The sequence below is a fragment of the Anabrus simplex genome, chromosome 2 (assembly GCF_040414725.1).
Source record: "Anabrus simplex isolate iqAnaSimp1 chromosome 2, ASM4041472v1, whole genome shotgun sequence".
Classification (NCBI taxonomy): Eukaryota; Metazoa; Arthropoda; class Insecta; order Orthoptera; family Tettigoniidae; genus Anabrus; species Anabrus simplex.
Genome location: NC_090266.1, coordinates 168,720,946 through 168,744,464, shown reverse-complemented (window position 1 = coordinate 168,744,464; position 23,519 = coordinate 168,720,946). Strand labels below are relative to the sequence as shown.

Here is a 23,519-nt window from a genome sequence, read left to right as displayed (position 1 = left end):
AGTTACTCCAAAGTTTGTTCAGACAGCAAGGATCTGAACTGTGTTTTTGTCTTTGTGACTCTGCTAAAAATCCTTTCACATTCTGCATTGCTATGTGGAATTGATAAAATAGCAAGCATCACCTTAGAGAGTCTGTCATATTTAAGTACACCATGAGCTGATTTCATCTGACCTACCAATGCCCATTGAACATCAATTCTTCCTTTTGCCAGGTCTGTTTCTTTGAGCTGAAAGTTACAGAACTGGGAGTGCAGCATATCAGTTTCTTTATCCAAATGTTATGTTTCACTAGTCAAAATGTTCGGACACTTGTTAATGAAAAATCTTAAGGCTAGAAAATGATGCCTTACTTATAGCAGAAATATTTGCAACTTCTGCATTAATTAAAACTTTATCTTTGAATGGAAATTTGTGTACCATGTAGTCACACGATGAAGAGAAACACTTTCTAACAGACTTAAAGAATATGCACTTTTCCTCAGACTTCAAGGTGTTCACTAAAACAAACGCAGATTTCCCTATCATCAAATCACAATCATCCTTTTGATTTGCTGGAGTGTGATAATCTACATCCAGGAGAGAGGAGGATCTTTTAATAAGGTCTGGTTTCACAAAGCTTGCCATCACATTCTTCAATAGTTCCTCCAAAACTGACCTCAATAAGTGGATGTGCGGCATACTTGACTGAAGAGCTACGTTTGGATTCTCAAAGATATCCATAAAACTTGAGAGAAAAAGGCAAAAAGATTTATGTAAATTTGATGAAAGGAACATGAAAAGTCGTTCTTCACGTGACAACGCATGGCTCTTAGTGTGATCAGTAGTTTCATCTTTTTTTTTAAGTTAAACTGATGACTGGGTTTTCCTTTTAACTGAGGAGTGAGGTGAAATGTTATGACATTCCTTAACGTTTTCAGACAAACAAGACACATCTGCACTTAAACTGTGCTTAGGAATTTTGTAAGTCTTCAAAGTTCCCATCTGAGAATCCTTACTCGCAATTTCGCTCCTGAATAATGTAACCTAAGGGTCCCACTGATGCAAAATCCTATCTAAACATCTTCTTAGTGATAACCATCGAGTAGGCACAAGCTTCAGAATTTTCCTGATCTCTGTGTTGTGTAAAGTTGAAATTCTCTGAACTTTTCTTTCCTCTTTGCACTCCTTTCCAGATAAAAAAATATATCAATTATACTTTCATTTACATTTACGGGCAAGCACGCCGCACCCTTCTCGGCAGCAAGATTAATTAGGTGACAAGAGCAGCCTACGATGATTATGTTACTATTTTCCCATTTCAAACATCCTGCCACACCATTCTTTAATCCTACCATTACTGGAGCATTATCAGCACCAAGAGCTAGGCATTTTTTTTAATGGAATGCAGAATTCCTGAAAAGTTGAGAGCAAAAGATTGGCAATGTTCGCTCCAGTAGCATCCCCTTCTAAATTAGGCACAGAGAGTAGACAACTCTGAATTTCATTGAGTTCAGGCCTAAAAAATGTTACAACAATGGGATATATCTTCAAGTCGCTTTTATTGCTACCATCAGTAGCAACAGAAAATGCATTCACCTGCAAATGTGATACAATTTTCACCCTTTCTTCCATGCACATTTCTGTAATGATAGCCGCTGTTTTTGTTCTAGCACACCCATATCGTTTAGCGATTTCCGAATCAGGAAACATTTTGCGAAACAAAGGTCCGGTGTGATCGGCACAATTTACAGGCAAGTTATGTTCTACTATAAATGACGTAAATAACGCCTCGGCATTTGTCACAGGATTTACATCTTGGTTTTTACATGAAAAGTTCAGTTTCAGGTTTCTTTCTACACACTGGACACACTCCTTATGTTTTTTCGTTTGCATATGCTTGGGTATATCGCATTTCCCACCATGTGCAAATGAAAAATCACACCTACATATAGTACAAAATGTGAACGTTAGTCCCTTTCTGGATTCACTCAAATACGGAAACTCTTCCCTATAAGCACTTTTAAACACTGCATCATATTTCTTTTTTGACATTTTGGCCAAAACAAATATTAAGGCACAACACGAGCACTTCGACGGATAAAACAACTATGGTGTGCTACTTCTGAGGTTAGGTTACTCCAAAGAGAATGTTACTCACTTGACTCGTTTGCAAAGAGAATGACTGTATTATAGACCAAAGAGCAGCACATGACTGGCCACCGTGCCCCGTACTGCCATCTTTAATTAATACTTTATTAACGGTAATACCATTTTACATAACAGTAGAGAAGAATAAACAAAACAAAACACACTAAAACAAAGTTCAATGGAGTATAAGTAGAAAAATATGTACAGATATATACACAGGTTATATTACAAGTAATCACAGGAAAGTAACAGTCAAATTTGGAGATTATGTAAGTGACTTCTCAATTTTGACAATGAGCAGTTAAATATATCAATATCCACTTTGTTTAGAGATCTTGACATTCGTTCAATTGGCCCATTGAATGCGTAGTTAGTTCTATGCCAATTTGTAGACAATGTATTCTTGAACCTTGAGCGTCTGTCTGGTACATGTAAGTTAATGTTTGCAAGGAGTTGTGGACAATTCACCAAGGAATGAAGCAATTTAAAAATGAAGAGTGTATCCAATAATTCACGGCGTTGTGACATGCTATGCATATTTAAGGACTGTTGTAAGGATGTATAATCAACATTATCATATCAGAATCCTGCTCTAAACGAATATAAACGAAGAAATTTATGTTGTACTGAATCTAATCTATGGATAGAGGTCTGATGAGAAGGGTTCCAAACAGGTGTACAGTATTCTAGTATAGGGCGTACCATAGACACATACAGCAATCGATAGGTAGCAAAGTTTGAAAATTCTCTAGAATATCTAGTAATGCAACGCAATCTTTGAAATGCTTTCTTACAAATATTTTCAATATGTTCATTAAACGATAGGTTATAACTGAATAAAACACCAAGGTCATTAACTTGTGAAACAGGAGTTAGAATGTTATTACTAAATTTGTACTGCAATGATATTTTCTTCTTGTTTAAAAAAAAAAAAAAAGATATTATTTTACATTTCTCATGATTAAGTTTTAACCCATTTTGAATGCAATACTTTTCCAGATGATGTAAATCTTCTTGAAGTTTTAAACAATCAAGTGGACAATTAATTTGCAAAGATTTTTTTGCATCGTCAGCAAAACAAAAGCAATTCAGAATTCTTAAGTATATTTTTAATGTCATTTATGTAGAGAGTAAAAAGTAAGGGTGCAAGGTGAGACCCTTGAGGAACTCCACTGGTAACAATAATAGGTGCAGAAAAATGATTCCTTATTTTAACAATCTGCAGACGATTTTTAAGATACGATTCAAACCATGAGAGGAGAGGCCCATTAATTCCGTAGCCTGTTAGTTTTTGCAACAAGATATCGTGGTTGACAGTGTCAAAAGCTTTTGAGAAGTCTGTATAAATGCAGTCCACTTGGGAGTGGTTCTCTATTGCATCCAAGAGGAACTGATAGAATAAAAGAAGATTGCTACAGGTTGACCGCCCTGAAAAGAATCCACGTTGCTCATCAATGATGATGTTTCTAAAGAGAGGTGTGATTTTGCCAAGAATTATCGAGTCAAAAATTTTGGAAATACGAGAAGAAATTATAACTGGTCTATATTGTTTTATGTCAGTTTTATCACCATTTTTGAAAACTGGACTAACAAATCCTTTCTTCCATTCCACTGGAAAAACGCCTTGGTTTAATGATAAGTTGAACAGATAAAAGAGTGCTTCACATAAAATAAATGAACAGTACTTGAGCAGGTACGCTGAAACACCATCAGGTCCGACAGTTTTCTTTAATTCCAGAGATATCAGTTTGTTGTAAATTTCTGCCTTACTAATGTTTATATATGACATACTACTACTATTCTGATAAGAAGAATAAACGGATGAAAAGTGGTTAGCAAAAAGACTGACAATATTTTCTCCAGTATTGGCTGTAACTTCATTAAGATGCATTGTTGAAGGAATATTATTACATGACCTTTTAGAACTTAGATATTGCCAGAATTTCTGTGGATTGGAAGTAATACTTCGTTCACAGTTGGAGACATACATTGTATAGCAAGATTTAGATTCAGACTTGCATTCATTTCTTAATTTTGAGAAATGCTGATAATCACTATTGAGACCTGATATTTTGTATCGCTTGTGTGCTTTCTTCTTTTCAATAATCAGGGACTTCAATTTATGATTAAACCACTTTGGGAATTTGGGAGTCTTAAAATTCTGTATAGGGATGTAAAGTTCCATGCCATAATGTAGTACTGAATAGAAGATTTCTACTGCTTTATCAATTGATACATTTTGAAACATCTCCTCCCAGCTGAACTGTGACATAATAATTTAGTCCATTATAGTCACCATTTAAAAAGTCAAAATAAAAACTATCAGCAGGCAAGGAATTGTATAGCTCATTTATAGGTAAAGAAATCTCTAATGCTCTAATCTAATCTGGTATCATTATTAGAACTACTATCGACCAGCCATACTGTCAGCCATATATCGATAGAACGAGGAAATCCGTGGGAGTTTAAAATAATACAAAAATTACGGATATTGCTCTGAAAATCGGGAGATCGGACCCGGCGATCGGGAGGAACGATGAAAAATCGGGAGTCTCCCACTCAAATCGGGAGACTTGGCACATCTGATGATAGTTCACTACATCAACAACTGATGTCAACACACCACTATGTTAAACGACAAAAGATCTACCGCAGCAGTATCAACAACACAACTTCATCACCCTCCTTTAACAACTCACTCCCATGGTACAAAATAGATCCCGATTGATCTGTTACAGTCGCTGCATCAAAACGGTTGGACTACGGCACCCCTGATACTCACCCAACCAAGGGGAAGCCTGGAAATGGGATGTGATTAAGAACACAAGACATTTATCTGGGTGCTCTCTAACTGGGGCATTACAGCCATGTTCTGTTTGCAGCATGCTCAAGTAATGGCTAAGAAAGACCTCAATTAAAAAATTATGTACGCTTAGTTACTTTTCTTTACCATCTGTTTCACACCATACTGACACAAGTAGGTATTATGGCAATGATGCAATAGGAAAGGGTTAGGTGTGTGAAGGAAGTGGCCGTGGCCTTACTTAAGGCATTTATGTGGTGTGAAAATGGGGAACTACGGAAAACCATTTTCGGGGCTGCCAATAGTTGGCATGTACCATTAACTCCTGAATGGAAGCCGACAGCTACGTGACAGAAACAACATAGCCACTTGTTCGGTAGCTTAATTACTATTTTTGCATTTCTTTAATTTTAATTCCATATTTGTTAATGAGATGCAAATGTTACAAAATATTGGGTTAGAAGAAATAAGGCAAATTTTAATGATAATTGAGTGTGCTCACATATACTCACCATCAGGTAACGTATGGACCCCCGGGCCTAAGGAATGGAAATATGAATGTTTCATAGCATCCGCAGCAGAGACACGATTTTTGGCTTCATACTGAAAATGAAGTACCGTATAATTAAACAATATTTTTAGAACAATTCTTGATGTACGACATTCATAGAAAGAATGATGCAATACTCACACACAGGAACTTAGTAAGCAGATCAACAGCATCTGCATCAAGGCGAGGTGCCCACGACACGAGGGATGCAGGTGGATACTGAGGAATATCATATGATGCAGCCATACCACCCCATGCATCAGGAGGTGGAGAACCAAGGGCTCGGAAGATTAACCTTAGTTCCTCCTCCACCGTTGAGCCAGGAAACAAGGGTCGACCACAGGCCATTTCATAAAATATACATCCCACACCCCTTTAATGAGAGAAACATAATGGGAACTTAATAACCACAGCATATCAAACAGGATGGAAAATTAACTTCATAAACAATCAGGCATTTTCAGCACAATACTACCTGAACAAAAAACAAGAAACTGTGTTTGAAGACTTTCACATCAATTGTGTTTCACATAAAACAATAAATTTTTATCCCTCCAATCCACAAACCAGCAGCACTATTATCACCTGTCTGAATGAGAACCCGTACATGCCCCTCACAGCATATGAGTAATGTTCCATACACAACGTGGAATCTTTATTGCAGCATGGGCTTGCTTCTGTGAAGTATCATGGGTAGATTAGGAAGTCTTAATAACATTATATATAACCCATGTAGGTATCAGGCATCCTCATGTTCCTATAATGATCATGACATGCTACCCTGGTCACAGTGCACATAAGATGACATTTGTGAACAGACAATGTCATATTGTAAAATTGTAATGATGTCGTCCTAAATGGCAGTGAAGAAGTAGTAGGCATTATCAGTCATTATTTACATGATGCAACTCCCATTAGAACGAATGTACCGCTCCAAACATAGTCAAAGAGGAACTTACTAACATTTTACATCTCAGACATATTTATAATGCTATGCACTTACCATGTATCCGCTAACTACCATCAAATGTCTATGCATCATTTTTCATCTTTCTTAACGTTGACATTAGAACTGCGTTACCCGCCGGCAACAATTCAACCAATCACTGGATTCTGTATGTCAGTTTCCTGCTGTCATCTTCTACAAACATCTTGAAGTGTTCCCAGGTGTTCGATGAGCTGTCTACTCGTTCGGTGAAAGTGTGTTATCTCTCTACCCCTACCCTCTCTCTCTCTCTCTCTCTCTCAACATTCCTACATAATCCAGCCATACAAACTCATATTTGAGACGCATTTCAACTGCAGGAGGGAGAGGAGTTCTGCCCGGTGAAATTCTTCACCCAAGTTCCAGACTTGCGTGCACCATATAGATTCATGATTGAATTCATGATAATTCACTTTTCTGAACTTCATCGGGTTATTAAGTTGCAATTACGCAGCCGATATGAGTGTTTGCAGATTTTTCACTTCCTTATTTGGGCATTGGGGACTTGTAGGTAATCTAATTTTAATTTTAAACACGATAATAAGCTTCTGGTATTTTGCCGTGTCGGAACACTAGGTGAAATCCTTTACATTTCACAGAGAACTTCAATTAAATTCACTATGGAGATGGAGTTGGACAGATGCCTTTCTTTCTTCAATGATCTAGTGAGAAAGAAACCAGACGGCTCCTTACGGCACACCGTCTGTCGTAAGCCTACCCACAGAAATCACTATCTCCATAAAGATTCTCACTACCATGGGGCATTCCTATGATACTCACCACGAGGGCGAAATGAATCTGTGAGCCATCAAACATCCAGGAGGAGATGGACACACTCAAAGTTACGTTCAAGGGTAATAATTACAATGATGTACACATTCACAGAGCCCTATGATGACTAAGCAAAACTCACAGAATGAAGAAGTGATGGGAACTGCCTACCTTCCTTTTATCCACAATACCACAGATCAAATAGCCAAGGTCCTCCGCAAGCACAATATAAAAACAGTGTTTGGCACAGTCACAAAAAAGGTCCACAATTTAGGTAAAGCAAAGACAAATCGTCACCACTATTATACCTGGGGTGTACTAAATTCCCTGTATTGTTTCAACCAGCCAGAGAAGTCAGCAATAGCTGAGCAAGCCATGATGTGTTCCAAGATGTTTGAGCTTTTACCCACACTCTACACTACAGATCTAGGATTAGGTATATGGGAAGCTGTGGAAATACGCAAAAATTCTAACAATTTCAACAGGGACACTGGCTATCAATTAAGTAAAACATGGTTGCAAGCCAATAAGAATTGACGTAGGTAGTTCTCCTCCCTGTCCTTTCACTACTGATATTTCGTTTTGGTGTTTTCCAAATTCATACTCTCCTCATCACAAGATGGTACACTGTATGCCCGGTGAGCCATTTAGTGATGAATGACACTACCACTTACTATAGACCAACAGTAAAGTATTCTTAAATTCAAGCAATCGTTATTTGAGAAGTCTTGCTCAAGAACAGACAAGATTTTCCTCTGAAGACGTGGAGTAAAGTTCCCTGTGAAACAAAGATTTTCACCTTGTTTTCTGACACAGCAAAAACCCAAAATCTACAATTACGGGCCGTGAAACCATCAATCTAAATACTCTTATTTTATTGTCTTGGTAGCTACCATTTACACCAATACTGGAATGAACTATGAACTTTAACGCAATTTACGAGTGGCTACAAAACGAAAAAAATTAAAAAACTGTGTTCATGAACCACTGAGTGTAAAAATGTTTCTTGTTGACTCTAGGCATTTCAAAGTCATGATTGTTATATGGGGCTGAGCTGCATACAATAAGTAGTTGTCTTATTATAAATTTTCATTTCACAAATTGTTATCAAGGATATTCTCAATGTTAAAGTTTCCTTTCAGTGTTTTACTCAGATTTTTAGTCAGGTTATTTAAATGATTATATATCTTGTCTTACTTGAATGTTCTCAGGATTTTCCCTTTAATGGTTGGGAAATCTAATGAATACAATTGTATGACTTTCATGAAAATGGGTCTGGTAGTACTGGCACACTTGTCAATAATTTGAATTAAATAATTTGACATTTTGTCCATGGATTATTCTGAAACTTTACGTGTTGATTCACAGATATTAAAATGTATCTGTAAGTTTCCTGCATATGTTAAAATTTTGTTATTTTTAAGGTAAAAGTATCTTCTTATCAAGGTGGAATTTGCCATTTGAAAATCCTGGTTTCACCCATTTATGAAAGTTTGAATTACCCTAAAATCCTTTCGAATTTTGGTGTGTGCAGGTTATTTAGTCGAACCGTTATATGGTAATGACTATCTCTTTTATGATTACTTGTTCTTGTACTCACCATGGCCACCACTCCTTGCCCAGCACACTGGTGAATTGTTATTTGCTTCCTCTGGTCTGCATGGATTCTGCTAATATTTCTAACATTTCCATGATTCTGCTGTTATGGAGGGTAAGAGAAGTAGAGGGAGACCAAGACGATGATGGTTAGACTCTGTTTCTAACGATTTAAAGATAAGAGGTATAGAACTAAATGAGGCCACAACACTAGTTGCAAATCGAGGATTGTGGCGATGTTTAGTAAATTCTCAGAGGCTTGCAGACTGAACGCTGAAAGGCATAACAGTCTATAATGATAATGTATGTATGCTTTACACTAGGTAGCAATTAAGTACTGATAAAACAACCGGCTATACCACAATACGATTTATAACTGTGAAAGTGTACCAAACACATTTTTCACAGCCCGTTCCTCCTCAATCCTATCCCTGTCAACCTCACTCATGTGCACTTATGCACTAATTGCCTAATTATACAAGACCACTGATTAAGATACACCCAAGACTTTCGGGAGAGCAAAACCGAACAATTAGAGATTTCAATGGATTATGAAAGAAAATGCCATTTATGACAAATCACCTCATTTATAATGAATATATGCCCAATTTAGTCAACAGTTCTCAAATGAACCCTAACGAGTTGTTTGTTAACACCATGTTAAATGTTCAACAGCTTACTACGATTTTTGTGTTTCTCCAAACTTTACTGAGAAACGTTAACTAACACCGGTTAATTCCCACAAGATTTACAAACACTGTGAATCAAGAAGGCAGTGGCAGAACCGTGCAGTTTTTTGGTGTGCCCACACGTGCTTTTGTTTGAATATAGCTGTAAAATAAGGTGCGTGAAGTCAACATAGCACAACTGTCAGACATTTGATTCACAATCCCAATCTAAGAGCAGGAACAGTCTTTTCCAGACCCCTATAATCCTATCCATTAGGTTCTGTGTTCTGTGATATAAGTTTAATGGTTTTGAGGTAATATTTCAGGACAAAAATATGGGATTAAAAGATCATCAAGGGTACCCACTTTCCCATATCAGGATCCCTTCGTAATTGCCCCCATTTAAAAATAACAATGTTATTTGGCTTTATGTCACACTAACAACATTTAGTTTTTGGAGACACCGAAGTGCCAGAATTTAGTCCCGCAGAAGTTCCTTTATGTACCAGTCAATCTACTGATATGAGGTTGACGTATCTGAGCACCTTCAAATACCAGCGGATTGAGCCAGGATCGAACACCTGCCAAGTTGGGGTCACAAGGTCAGAGCCTCAACCACCTGAGCCACTCAGTCCAGCAAATGTCCCATTTCAAACCATACTTACTCAATCCTGTTCTATTGTGTACACAACCTGACCATGGATAATCTGTTGCTGTTCTTCTCACAAGGAAATGTTACATACATTCTTCTCATGGATGGCAGAAACTCTATTAACAAATCTACTTTTGAATACTCAGCACTGTCTTCAACAAACATGCAAAGAGACAGTAACAGCATGGGAGAAGCGGTAAGTTTCTGTTCGTGGGATATTCTTATCTCATTCCAATTTCAGCAACTACCTCACTAATGATTGTTTTCAATAATCTGTAACTTTGCAGAAATTCTGGATCTATCAGATTTTCACAATCACTGCATCGCGAAACCCTTCCTCAATCACAAATGTTGTTCAAAAGTTCTAAATACAATAATTCCACAATCAAAGTGCAATTTACAACAGCCATTTTCAAAGAGTTAGCAAATGTCAAACATTTAACATGGGGGAACAAGGATGTTAACTTGTCATGTAGTTTAACACACTGTTAACATTAACATTCGCTGGTGAAACACATATTCCATTAATTTGAAAGTTAAAATGACTAACAAATTTTTGAGTATTAAGGGGGTAAACTACTGAGTTTTCAAGCAAAAATGGTCCAAAATCTGAAATTGTGGTTTTTGCCCTAAACTTTACCCCATTCCTTGGGGCACAGAGCAATATAATTGATATTTTTCATGCACAGCCATTTTCAAACGTACTGTTGAGGTATTTAAAAATCCCTTTTGAAGGCCATGCCCAATTTCTTCACGAATACATTAAGAATTTCACTGTTATTTCAGATTTCCACTTTTGAATTTCTGCCGATTCCAGGAGTACTGGTCTGCGCTGCCATCTGTGGACAGTTTTCTTAATTATGTGCACAGAGAAACATTAGAAATAGTTAAATTAATCCGTCCCCCTTTTATGGGGACAAATCGCCGTCGAGCAGAAAATGGCCACCGCACATGCCTTGTATTTTTGTTTGTGTTTGCTGAAGAATGTTTCAAGCTTTGAAGTTCACCTTGAGTTCAGCATGTTAGATTTACCAACAATTCTTAACTGGATATGGCTTACCATAATGGAATATACAAACAATTATAAACTATCGACATTCAAAGGTCGATCATTACTGCCTACTTGTCAGGGTACGTATTTTTATCTACAAGGGCTTAGTAATATGAGTGGAAAGTTAAAAACTGTTGCTGAGGAGAGGAAAAGGGCCAAACAAGGACACATATATGGTGCTGGGAAGTTCTGATGCAGCTACTGCAATTTTATACAAAATTAGCCTTTTCTCAAAATTTCGTTTTTCATGTTATTAGTGTAACAGTTTTTGCCTGATTGTTTTCAAACTTGGTATGCTTAAAATTTGGCATCCATTTTGAAAGATATGAAAATTTGAGAATTTCTGAAAAGAACGCAAAAGGGTATAATATATTTTTTCTAATAGCAATACCAATAATTATTCACATACCCCTAAGAAATATCCAAAAGTGTTTCAAAGTAAAAACTCCAAAAAATAGTACACAAGGGATGTTTTGAAATTATTCCATTATTCCATTTTGTAAAATGTGTTATAAATCTGAAACTATATTACCAAACTGTTCCTGATTTTAGAATAATATTTATTTTGCTTGCATACACAAACTTGCAAAATATGATGAAATCAGATGAAAAGTGCAGTAGAGTCCTCCTTAAACAACTGCTTTTTAAACTGGGCTTTTCTCAAATAAGGAGTAACAAATACCATTTTTCTGTTTTTCGATATTTCAACAACAAACGTGAGTTGCTTCTAAAAGTTTCTTCTATAATACCACCACTGTTTCTGAGCTAAACTCTAACAGTGGCAATTAAGTACCTGATTTAAATTTGTAGGTGTGTGGAAGAGGTGTTTTAAAACACCTCAAACTATGTAACAGATATCACCAATCACCAATTATCTGCATTTTTGGACTGGAGCAAGGTGACAGATTACCTATCAATTGTTTACCTAATCTATTCTTAAACAATTTCAAAGAACTTGTAAATTTATTGAAAATTTCCCTTCATAAATTATTCCAATTCCTAATTCCTCTTCCTATAAATGAATATTTGCCCCAATTTGTCCTCTTGAATTTCAACCACATCCTCACATTATCATCTTTCCTACTTAAGTTTTCTCAGCCCAAAATTTGCAACATTTCTGTAATACTACTATTTTGTCGGAAATCACAGAGACAAATCTTACTGCATTCCTTTGGATCTTATCCAGTTCTTCCTGGAGTGGGACACATACTGTACACACGAACCATACTCTAATTGGGATTGTACCAATGGCTTATATGCCCTCTCCTCCACATCCTTACTACACAACCCCTAATACCCTGCTAATCATACAAAGAGATCTGTAACCTTTATTTACAATCCCATTAATGTGATTTAAAGTGATCCCCATGAGGTAATTTCATCCCATCAATATAGTAATTAAAATTGAGAGGACTTTTTTTCCTACTTGGTCAAACTTTTCATCCAGTTTAACATCACACCAGTGTCTGCTGTCCACCTCAAATCATCAAGGTCTGTTTGCTGTCACCCACAAACCTATAAATTTATCTCTATGCAGTATAACATCATCTGAAAAAAGCCTTATCTGTGATTCCAGTACTTTACTCATATCATTTATAACATAAGAAAACAATGGTCCAATAATATTGCCTGATAAGATGAGGTCCACCCTGCACTGCTGCCCCAATCATTACACGATCAAATAATGCTTGATCACCAACTCTAATTCTCTGACTTCTATTTCCTAGAAATTTAGCCACCCATCCAACCACTCTTTTGTCAAGTCCAATAGCCCTCATTTTCTTCAGCAGTCTCCTATGATCTACCCTATTAAAAACCTTGGGCAAGTCAACAGCGATGCAGAAGTTGAGCAGGTTGTCGTGTTTAGACGTGCATCCGTAAGTCATTTATTATATGTGAAAAGTAAGTACTCTAGGTTGCACAGTACTAAGCAATCATGTTCTATTCTAGACAACACAACACAATGGTAAATCAATGCTATCTGGGAAGTGTAACATGAGCTAGCTAGCTATATTTGCTTTACGTCGCACCGACACAGATATGTCTTATGGCGACGATGGGATAGGAAAGGCTTAGGAAGTGGAAGGAAGCGGCCGTGGCCTTTATTAAGGTACAACCCCGGCATTTGCCTGGTGTGAAAATAGGAAACCACAGAAAACCATCTTCAGGGCTGCTGACAGTGGGGCTCGAACCCACTATCTCCCGATTACTGGAAGTGTAAGATGACACGAGGCAGTCTGACAACTAGGCGCCTTATCTTCAGTGCCATGAGTGATGAAAAAAAGACATGTTCTCATCAGGAGAGAAGAAGAAACTAGGTAAACAACTGATACATAACCTGCCACCTGGGAGACAGCCCTAAATTTAAGATCAATGATGACTGATTTGACTGATTAATCATGGATATGTAATATAAAAGAAAATGGTTACCAACCTAATATGCTCATAAATACTGTTGACAGCTAATTAAGAAGATTCCTGATGGGACCTATAAGTGAATCTCCTACAAATTTTCCTGAACATGTCAGACGAAGTAAGTTTTCTATCATTTTCTGAGTGACAAGCACAAATATATTATAACAGGTCATGGGTATTTGTATTTTTTTAATAGTTATTTAATCAGTTTGTCTTAATGAATTTTTATGTTATAAGTACAATATCGGTCAAAAGTTTAGCACCACATAAAGAAATCACGAAATGTCATCTAGAACCTTTAATTGTGCCACTAGACCTCTGTAATTTTCTTTCTGAGCTCTCACATCTAATAGGATAAATCCCACCTGATTTCAGTGTGTTAGTCCAAATACCGTAAAAATTATGAATTTTTAACTCTTGGAAGGTCAAACCAACAAAATTAAAAAATTTTGGTAATATACTGTACTGTATACTCTAATTGGTTGCAAGTATCACCAACAAGATTTTTTTGTAGACTAAGCAATAGGTGGGGGAGATTTTAGTATGTGCTTGAGTCATCGGTCCACAGACTGGTTTGATGCAGCTCTCCACGCCACCCTATCCTGTGCTAACCTTTTCATTTCTATGTAACTACTGCAGCCTACATCTGCTCTAATCTGCTTATCATATTCATACCTTGGTCTACCCCTACCGTTCTTACCACCTACACTTACTTCAAAAACCAACTGAACAAGTCCTGGGTGTCTTAAGATATGTCCTATCATTCTATCTCTTCTTCTCGTCAAATTTAGCCAAATCGATCTCCTCTCGCCAATTCGATTCAGTATCTCTTAATTTGTGATTCGATCTATCCATCTCACCTTCAGCATTCTTCTGTAACACCACATTTCAAAAGCTTCTATTCTCTTTCTTTCTGAGCTAGTTATCGTCCATGTTTCACTTCCATACAATGCCACGCTCCACACGAAAGTCTTCAAAAACATCTTTCTAATTCCTATATCAATGTTTGAAGTGAGCAAATTTCTTTTCTTAAGAAAGCTCTTCCTTGCTTGTGCTAATCTGCATTTTATGTCCTCCTTACTTCTGCCGTCGTTAGTTATTTTACTACCCAAGTAACAATATTCATCTACGTCCTTTAAGATTTCATTTCCTAATTTAATATTTCCTTCATCACCTGCCTTCGTTCGACTGCACTCCATTACTTTTGTTTTGGACTTATTTATTTTCATCTTGTACTCCTTACCCAAGATTTTGTCCATACCATTCAGCAGCTTCTCAAGATCTTCTGCAGTCTCAGATAAAATAACAATATCATCGGCAAATCTCAAGGTTTTGATTTCCTCTCCTTGGATTGTGATTCCCTTTCCAAATTCCTCTTTGATTTCCTTTACTGCCTGTTCTATGTAAATATTGAAAAGGAGGGGAGACAAACTGCAGCCTTGCCTCACTCCTTTCTGGATTCCTGCTGCTTTTTCAAAGCCCTCGATTCTTATCACTGCAGATTGATTTTTATACAGACTGTAGATAATTCTTTGTTCTCGGTATCTGACCCCAATCATCTTCAGAATCTCAAATAGCTTGGTCCAATATACATTATCAATTGCCTTTTCTAGATCTACGAATGCCATGTACGTGGGCTTGTCCTTCTTGATTCGATCCTCTAAGATGAGACGTTAAGTCAGGATTGCTTCACGTGTTCCTACATTTCTTCTGAAGCCAAAATGATCTTCTCCCAACTCAGCTTCAACTTGTTTTTCCATTCTTCTGTAAATAATACGTGTTAAAATTTTGCAGGCATGAGATACTAAACTAATGGTGCGATAGTTTTCACACCTTGTCAGCACCAGCTTTCTTGGGAACAGGTATAACAACATTCTGCCAAAAATCAGATGGGACTTCTCCTGTCTCGTACATCTTACATACTAAATGGAATAACCTTGCCATGCTGGTTTCTCCTAGGTCAGTAATTCAGAGGGAATGTCATCAATTCCAGGTGCCTTGTTCCTATTTAGGTCGCCCACAGCTCTGTCAAACTCTGACTTTAAAACTGGGTCTCCCATTTCATCAGCATCGACAGCCTCTTCTTGTTCCAGAACCAAATTATCTACATCTTCACCTTGATACAACTGTTGGATATGTTCCTGCAATCTTTCTGCTTTGTCTTCTTTCCCTAGAAGTGGCTTTCCATCTGAGCTCTTAATATTCATACACCTAGATTTCTTTTCTCCAAAGGTTTCCTTGATTTTCCTGTATGCTGCATCTAGCTTTCCCAGGACCATACAACCTTCGACATCCTTGCACTTCTCCTTCAGCCATTCTTCCTTAGCTACCTTGCACTTTCTATCCACTTCATTCTTTAATCGCCTGTATTCTTTTCTGCCCTCTTCATTTCTAGCATTCTTGTATTTTTGTGGTTCATCAATCAGGTCTAGTATCTCCTGAGTTATCCACTGATTCTTAGTTGATCTTTTCTTCCTTCCTAACATTTCTTCAGGAGCCCTGCTGACTTCATTTTTCATGACTGTCCACTCTTCCTCTATTGTGTTTCCTTCAGCCTTTACATTTAGTCCAGGGTCATCCAGCCATTGCGCTCCGAGAGCGCGCCCACACTCGGGGAGCACTGGGCAGTCAGACTAGCGCTCCTTCCCCTACCACCACTACAGTGTGGCAGCGAGGAGACCTGGGATAGACGATGTTCGGACCGCGCTGACTAAATACGTACGTACAGTCGTGCGTCCGACGGCTTTTGTGTGTTTGTCGACATCGTATTGATACGAGCTGTTTTGCCATAACAAATATACCGCATATATAAATCGAAAGATACTCCGATGTATGGAGTATGCAGGAAACAAAATCAAGTGTTAAGTAAAGAATACAGTAATGTAATTTATTCAAAACTGAAATTTGAACATATCTGAGAGGAAAATTCAACAAAATTTTACCAGTATTTTACCAATATTCTTAAACAATTGCGCAAGTTTCTATCGCTCATCGTTGCACGAAGTTTGCTTTTGGTAAGCTTAAGAACCGAAAAGAAACGCTCACAAATGTACGTTGAGCTGAACATTGACAGAACTTTAAATGCATGTTTATACAAAAGGGGGTATTCTTCTTGCGCAAAACCGCTGTGAAATTCTTCTAAATTTCGTGACATTAGAAAGCAATCTTTAAGATTAACATTGCATTGCAGTTCAAGCAACTCCAATTCAAATAGCTGTGAAGCACTATCTGCACTAAGAGAAAATGGTCGAACAAATACATCTAACACTCTTGGAGTTTTGATAATTCTGAAAATCTCTTTTCAAACTCTTCTTGTAATTGGCGAATTACCTGCAAGGACTCATCAAAGTCGACACTTTATTTCAATGTTTTAAGCAATGGAAAATTTCCTGTGTTCCTTGCACGCAACTGATTTCCCACAAAATCAATTTTCTTTTGAACGCTTGAATTTTTTGCACCAAATTGCAGATATTGTGCTTTTCGCTCTGAAGCGAAGTGTTCAAAGTATTCAGATGGACAGTAAAGTCACTTAAAAAGGCCAAGTCCGCCACCCACTTAGGATCACGCGAAAGAACTTCGGGCCGCCCTTTCATGCCATAAAAGGTATCATTTGCATTCCGCAAGCAAAAAGCTCGATGAAGCACCTTCGCCTTGCTCAGCCACCTTACTTCTGCATGGTACGGGATATCCGGATATTCCACTTCGATGTCATCCAAGAACTCTTTGAATTTCTTTTTTTTTTTTTTTTTTTTTTTTTTTTTGTTTGTTTGCTATTTGCTTTACATCGCACCGACACAGATAGGTCTTATGGTGACGATTCAACAAGAAAGGCCCAGGAATTGGAAGGAAGCAGCCGTGGCCTTAATTAAGGTATTAATTAAAGTACAGCACCAGCATTTGCCTGGTGTGAAAATGGGAAACCACGGAAAACCATCTTCAAGGCTGCCGACAGTGGGGTTCGAACCCACTATCTCCTGATTGCGAGCTCACAGCTGCGCGCCCCTAACTGCGCAGCCAACTCGCCCGGTACTCTTTGAATTGACGGTGCATGAGTCCATGGCAGCGAAGAAAATGTACCTTTCGCACAACTGTTCCCGTTAGGTCTTTAAGCTTGGCGACTATTGCACAGATTGCCTCCTGGTGTACCAAGCACTGGATTGCCGCCCTTAGGATACTACCGCTCTCAGCCATTTTTAACTTTACATAGCTGACGAACCCCCTGCATAGACCACGTAAAAGCAGGAGCTCCATACGTCGTTACACTCATCAACCGCTCCCATTTTAATCCCACTGACTCAAAAAAAACACCCCCCCCCCCCACTGCTGCTTGGAAAATATCGAAACCTATAGTCGTGTCTTTGAGGGCTACCAAGTCTAGGAAAACCTCGGTGACCCAAATGTCGTCATCCACCCCTCAAATGAAAATAACGAGCTGAGTTGTGTCCGCAATGTCGGTTGATTCGTCGAGGGCGATGAAAAAGGATACAAAATTTGCTGCCTTCTCCATTAATTGCTGTTCCATAGCAACAGCCATAGCCTCTATTCTGTGAGCCACAGTTTGAGGAGAAAGAGAGATTTTTTCAAATTTCTCAACTAGCTCCGCAGGACAAATACATGCCGCCACGTCCATTAGGCACTCCTTGATTACATTCCCTTCCGTGAAGGGTTCCCAGCTTTGACAATTTGCGGCGAACATTTGTAGCTTGTTCGTAAAATGAGTCTGCCAACCTCACTCTCCTCATCTCCTGTCAGACAAAAATACGGCAAGTCACAATTTTAGTGTTCTTCAGACACTTCACTCATTTCTTAATTCCCGTTTGTAAACAAGCATTTAAAAATTCAAACTATAATACTTACAGAACAGTGCTGCTTGAAATTTTCTTTCAATTCCTCCAACTTCAATTGGCGACTGGCGGCTGTCAAATCACCGTAATCATCCCTGTGCCGTAGTGCTGTTCCAAACTGTGTTTTCTTAAACACATTAAATCTCAGTGGCACACTAAAAATTTGGCATGCCCTTTATAAGCGATACAGAAAAATGAAATTTCCCATTCTGCTTTGAAGGCTGCTGCTTCACCACTCCTTTTTTGTATGATGTTCATTCATGACAAGTGCGAAACTGATTTAGTTACACGCAGTCACTGGACTAGACTACGATGACTCTATACGTACAGAGTCACTGTAGACTAGACTAGCAACTGATGGATCGACTGCTCTCTTCGGCGCGGCGGACAGACCGCTCGCTCAGCCAGCCAAGCTCCTCCCACCACTACCGAAAACTACCTTTCCCCAAAGCGCTCGGAGCAATGGCTTAGAGCGCGGCCAGAGCGCTAGCGCTCGGGAAGCGCTGTTTGGTTGGCCCTGATTTAGTCCCTTTGCAACATGTTCCTTGAAACAATCCCTCACACTCTTTTTTTTTCAACTTGTCTAGATCCCATCTTTTTGCATTCTTTCCTTTCTTCAATTTCTTCAGCTTCAGATGGCATTTCATGACCAATAAGTTGTGGTCAGAGTCCACGTCTGCTCCTGGGAAAGTTTTGCAATCCAACACCTGGTTTCCGAATCTCTGCCTAATCATAATGAAGTCTATTTGATAACTTCCAGTGTCTCCAGGTCTCATCCATGTAAAAAGCCGTCGTTTGTGGTGTTCGAACCAAGTATTGGCAAGGACTAAATTATGATCAGTGCAGAATTCAACCAGCCGACTTCCTCTTTCGTTCCTTTGTCCCAATCCGAATTCTCCTACTGTATTACCTTCTCTTCCTTGGCCTACCACTGCATTCCAGTTTCCCATCACAATTAGATTCTCGTCACCTTTTACATATTTAAGGACCTTATTTTTTGGTGAAATAAAACTGTTGATTTCGGTGTTAAAACTAACGCTATTTCGGTAGGTATTTCGTGAAATAAATTGTCATACCGATCGATGTTTCTTGTGAAATCCTCCTTATCTTATGGGCTGAATCTAATTTTGTGATAAGGGTTTTTATAGAGAACTCTTATAATATAAGCTTGTTATTAAATCTTAGAACAACTAAATACACAAAATGTTATAGAAACAAATATATAAATCACTGATACCTCGAATTGAAGTTAGGTTATTTCCCCTGTAATATGAATTTATACATGGTTACATTTTTTTTTTCACATGTTCAATTACTTATCTCCAAAGTACAAACTAAGCATTGTTTCAACATTATCAGCATGCAGAGTTGTACGACAGTCAGAAAGTATCTTTGTGTAAGCAGAGAAGCCCCTCTCGCTGTCCACATTAGACGTCGGAAACCATAATGCTTGCAAACACTTGGATGCAAATTCACTGTGGTCTTCTATCAAGCCTCCTAAAACTTCACTAACGAGGTCTTCCTTCTTCTCCTCTCCCAGATGTGCTTTCGCAGCATTTTGCAAAGCCATATAGCCCTGGAAGAAACTGTTCGTGGATATGCTAGCAAGAATAGGAATGCTCTTCACACTGTCTATGAGAGTAGAGTTCACTTCATTGCTGAGCACATTCGGAAGATAAAATAGTGCCGCAGTGGCTTGAAATATTCTTCTAGCTGGATCTTGTTCGATCATTTTTTTCAGCTTTTCTGTGCATTTCTTTGCCAGATTCTTTATTTTTCTCTCTTCCCTATCTTTTCTTTCTTCCGAAAGCTGGTTCAGGGCAACAGTAGTCTCTTTTTCTAAAACAAACTTTCTGACTAAATCAAATCCTCCAATTATAAGGTCTAGTTTAGGGGTGAGTTTGTGGGCAGTTGGATAGTGTGATCCTTCTAGCACTGTTACAAACTGAGATACAGAGGTCCAATGTTCCTTAGCACAGGTAGCTTCACACAATATAGCCTTCTGCTCATTGCTGGTTAGATCCTTGAAATATTTTACAGCGTCACTGACATCATCTGACTCTTTAAAGTACTCAACCAGATCACAGAGATATTCTTGTAAATAGACAGCTGAATCGTGCCAGGATCCCCAGCGGGTTAATAAGGGCATCGGGAAAAGTTTGACCGTTTTCTCACCGCGACTGTATTTCTCCCGAAGGAATTTCAAATACCTATGCTTGCACTTCCGGGTATTTTTGAATGCTTTCTTAGTCATACTTACGCACGTATTCAGACTGGTGAAGTTAGCTGGGCACAAGCTTGGTTATGATATCTAGTTTGTGAGCCCAACACTGCACGTGAACTAAGTCATCTGAAATTAAACCTTTGAGAGTACGCACACACTTTGTCATATATGGGGCACTGTCAGAGGATATGCCGACAACATCATTGTAGTCTACAGAGTAATTCACAATTGCATTGTTTATAGATTGACAACACTCTTGCGAATCAACATTCTGCAAAATTTTCACTGAAGCAACGTATAACTTTGAAGGTAGGGCATCTACAGGAAGTATACGGAACAAAATTATGAAAACTGCTTCCCCTTTCCGATTGGTAGTTTCATCGCAGTGAATTATCAGTTTTCTATTTCTCACAGATTCTTTCACTTCCTCTTCATATTCTGCTTTAACAAGTGGAATGTAATTTTCGCGGCAAGTATTTGCCTGTGGAAGATCACCAGCACCTGTAGAAAAAAAGCATAGAAATGAATACAGGAATACTATTAATACTATAATACCAGTAACTTGCTAATGTTTTGGTTTTACGTCCACTGACAACTTTTACGGTTTTCAGAGTTACCGAGTTGCCAAAATTTTGTCCCGCGGAAGTTCTCTTACATGCCGGTAAACATATCGACATGGGTCCATCGTAGTTGACCACATTCAAATACCCTGGCCGGGTCTGAGTAGTTCAGACGGTTAAGGCACTGGCTTTCTGAACCCAAGTTGGCAGGTTCGATCATGGCTCAGTCCGGTGTTATTTGAAAATGCTCATATACGTCAGCCCCGTGTCAGTAGATTTACTGATACATAAAAGAACTCCTGCAGGACAACATTCCGACATCTCCGTGTCTCCGAAAACCGCAAAAGTAGTCAGTGGGACGTAAAAACATTATTACTACTCAACCCGGTGATTTATTTACAATAGGCCTACCAATACGGTCATATTTTACAATAAAGACAGAATTATTTATCTTACCTTTTATATACTTGTTCATCCACTCCCTCATGCCAGGATTATCCAATTTCTCAAGAGGAATGTTAGCTTGCATGAATGCTTTTGTTGTGTCTATCACAAATTGTTCTCTATCACTTTTCAACTTCTTTGCGATGTGTAGAGTATCGCCGATTGTTATTTGCCGCTTAGAATTATGTTCATTTGCTTCATTCTTCTTCTTTTTATGCGTTTCTGATTCCCTGCAGTGTTTATCGCACGTGTCCTTTCGTTCCCACTTAATACGAACATTACAGTATTTACACATTAGTATTCCTTTTGCAGCATCAAACACATAGAACCCCTCACTCTTGTATTCCTCGGCCCTCGAACAAACTGTTGTAACTTTAGTTTTCGGCATTTTAATAATTAAATGCTGGGCATTTGCCGGTTAAGTTTCATCAGTAGCGAACTCACACTGCCAAAGAGAAAGAATGTAACGCGCACTGTTTTATCGAAGACAGGTCTTGCTACAAGATCGTTGTTGCTGTAATCGATAACAGATATCGATTTTTATCGGAACTGAATACACGTACTTCCGATACACAGTGCGCATCGATTTGCGTGTAGAGAATATACAGCGCTATCAACCAACTGAAATTGAAAGCATTTAAACGTTTCTGGCAATCTTTTTCGATAATATTTCGCATTTTTCGTACCAAATGGGGTATATTTCATGATTATTCGCTCAATTCGTGCAATAAATCACATTTCGTGATATTTCGCGAACTCATTTTACTAAAATACGGTATTTCAAGTATCTAGAAGGTCATATATAGGTAAGAAAGAGGATATGAAAAAATTTCGCGTGTATCGCTATTACCAAAAAAATATGGCCCGTATACATATTGTATTAAATCTTCTATCTCATCATATGTTCTTTCAATTTCCTCATCATCCACTGAGCCAGTGGGCATATAGACCTGCACTATTGTGGTGGGCATTGGTTTGGTGTCTATCTTGACGACAGTAATTCTTTCACTGTGCTGGTCATAGTAGTGTACCTGTTGCCCTATTTTCTTATTCATTATTAAACCAACTCCTGCATTTCCTCTGTTTGATTTTGTGTTGATAATTCGGTAGTCGCCTGACCAGAAATCCTGTTCTTCCTGCCAACGTACTTCACTTATACCAAGTACATCTAACTTTAGTCTATCCATCTCCCTTTCCAGATTCTCTAATCTACCACAACAATTCAAACTTCTAACATTCCATGCTCCGACTCGCAGAATGTCAGTATCCATCTTCCTGATGATCGTCCCCTCTCGTGTAGTCCCCACCCGGAAATCAGAATGGGGGACTAGTTTATCTCCAGAATATTTTACCCGGGAGGAAGCCATCATCAGTACATCATTCATACAGAGAGACCTGCATGTCCTCGGGAGTTAGTTACGGCTGTAGTTTCCCATTGCTTTCAGCCGTGTAGCAGTATCAACACAGCTAAGCCATGTTGAGTATTATTACAAGGCCATATCAGTCAATCATCCGGACTGCCGCCCTTGCAACTTCCGAAAGGCTGCTAACCTCCTTTCGACGAACCATTTCTTAGTTTGGTCTCTCAACAGATACCCATCCGATATGGTTGCACCTGTGGCTCGGCTATCTGCTTCATTGTGACACGCAAACCTCCCCACCGCGGCAAGGTCACATGGTTCGGAAGGGAGGCATTTTAGTATAAATATAAAAATTCCGAAAATATGCGGCACCGGTTTTTTTTGCGTGTTTCTTTTTTTTTTTTCGAACCAGGGCCAAAGTGGTTGATTTTTCTTTGCTTTCGTCATGTATGGCCCAAGGTCTCAGGA

The 23,519-nt window shown here is 38.5% G+C and overlaps 1 protein-coding gene across 3 annotated transcripts in view; it reads right to left on the bottom strand.

Annotated features, from left to right (window-relative positions):
* Positions 1-23,519, bottom strand: part of LOC136863964 (cyclin-dependent kinase 17) — a 322,506-nt gene that overhangs the window by 15,418 nt on the left and 283,569 nt on the right. For all 3 annotated transcript variants that reach the window (XM_067140423.2, XM_067140424.2, XM_067140425.2), the window contains 2 exons: positions 5,622-5,853; positions 5,443-5,533 (listed from right to left, as the gene is read on the bottom strand). In XM_067140423.2, the coding sequence (XP_066996524.1) occupies positions 5,443-5,533; positions 5,622-5,853 (323 nt within the window). The remainder of the gene's footprint in view (positions 1-5,442; positions 5,534-5,621; positions 5,854-23,519) is intronic.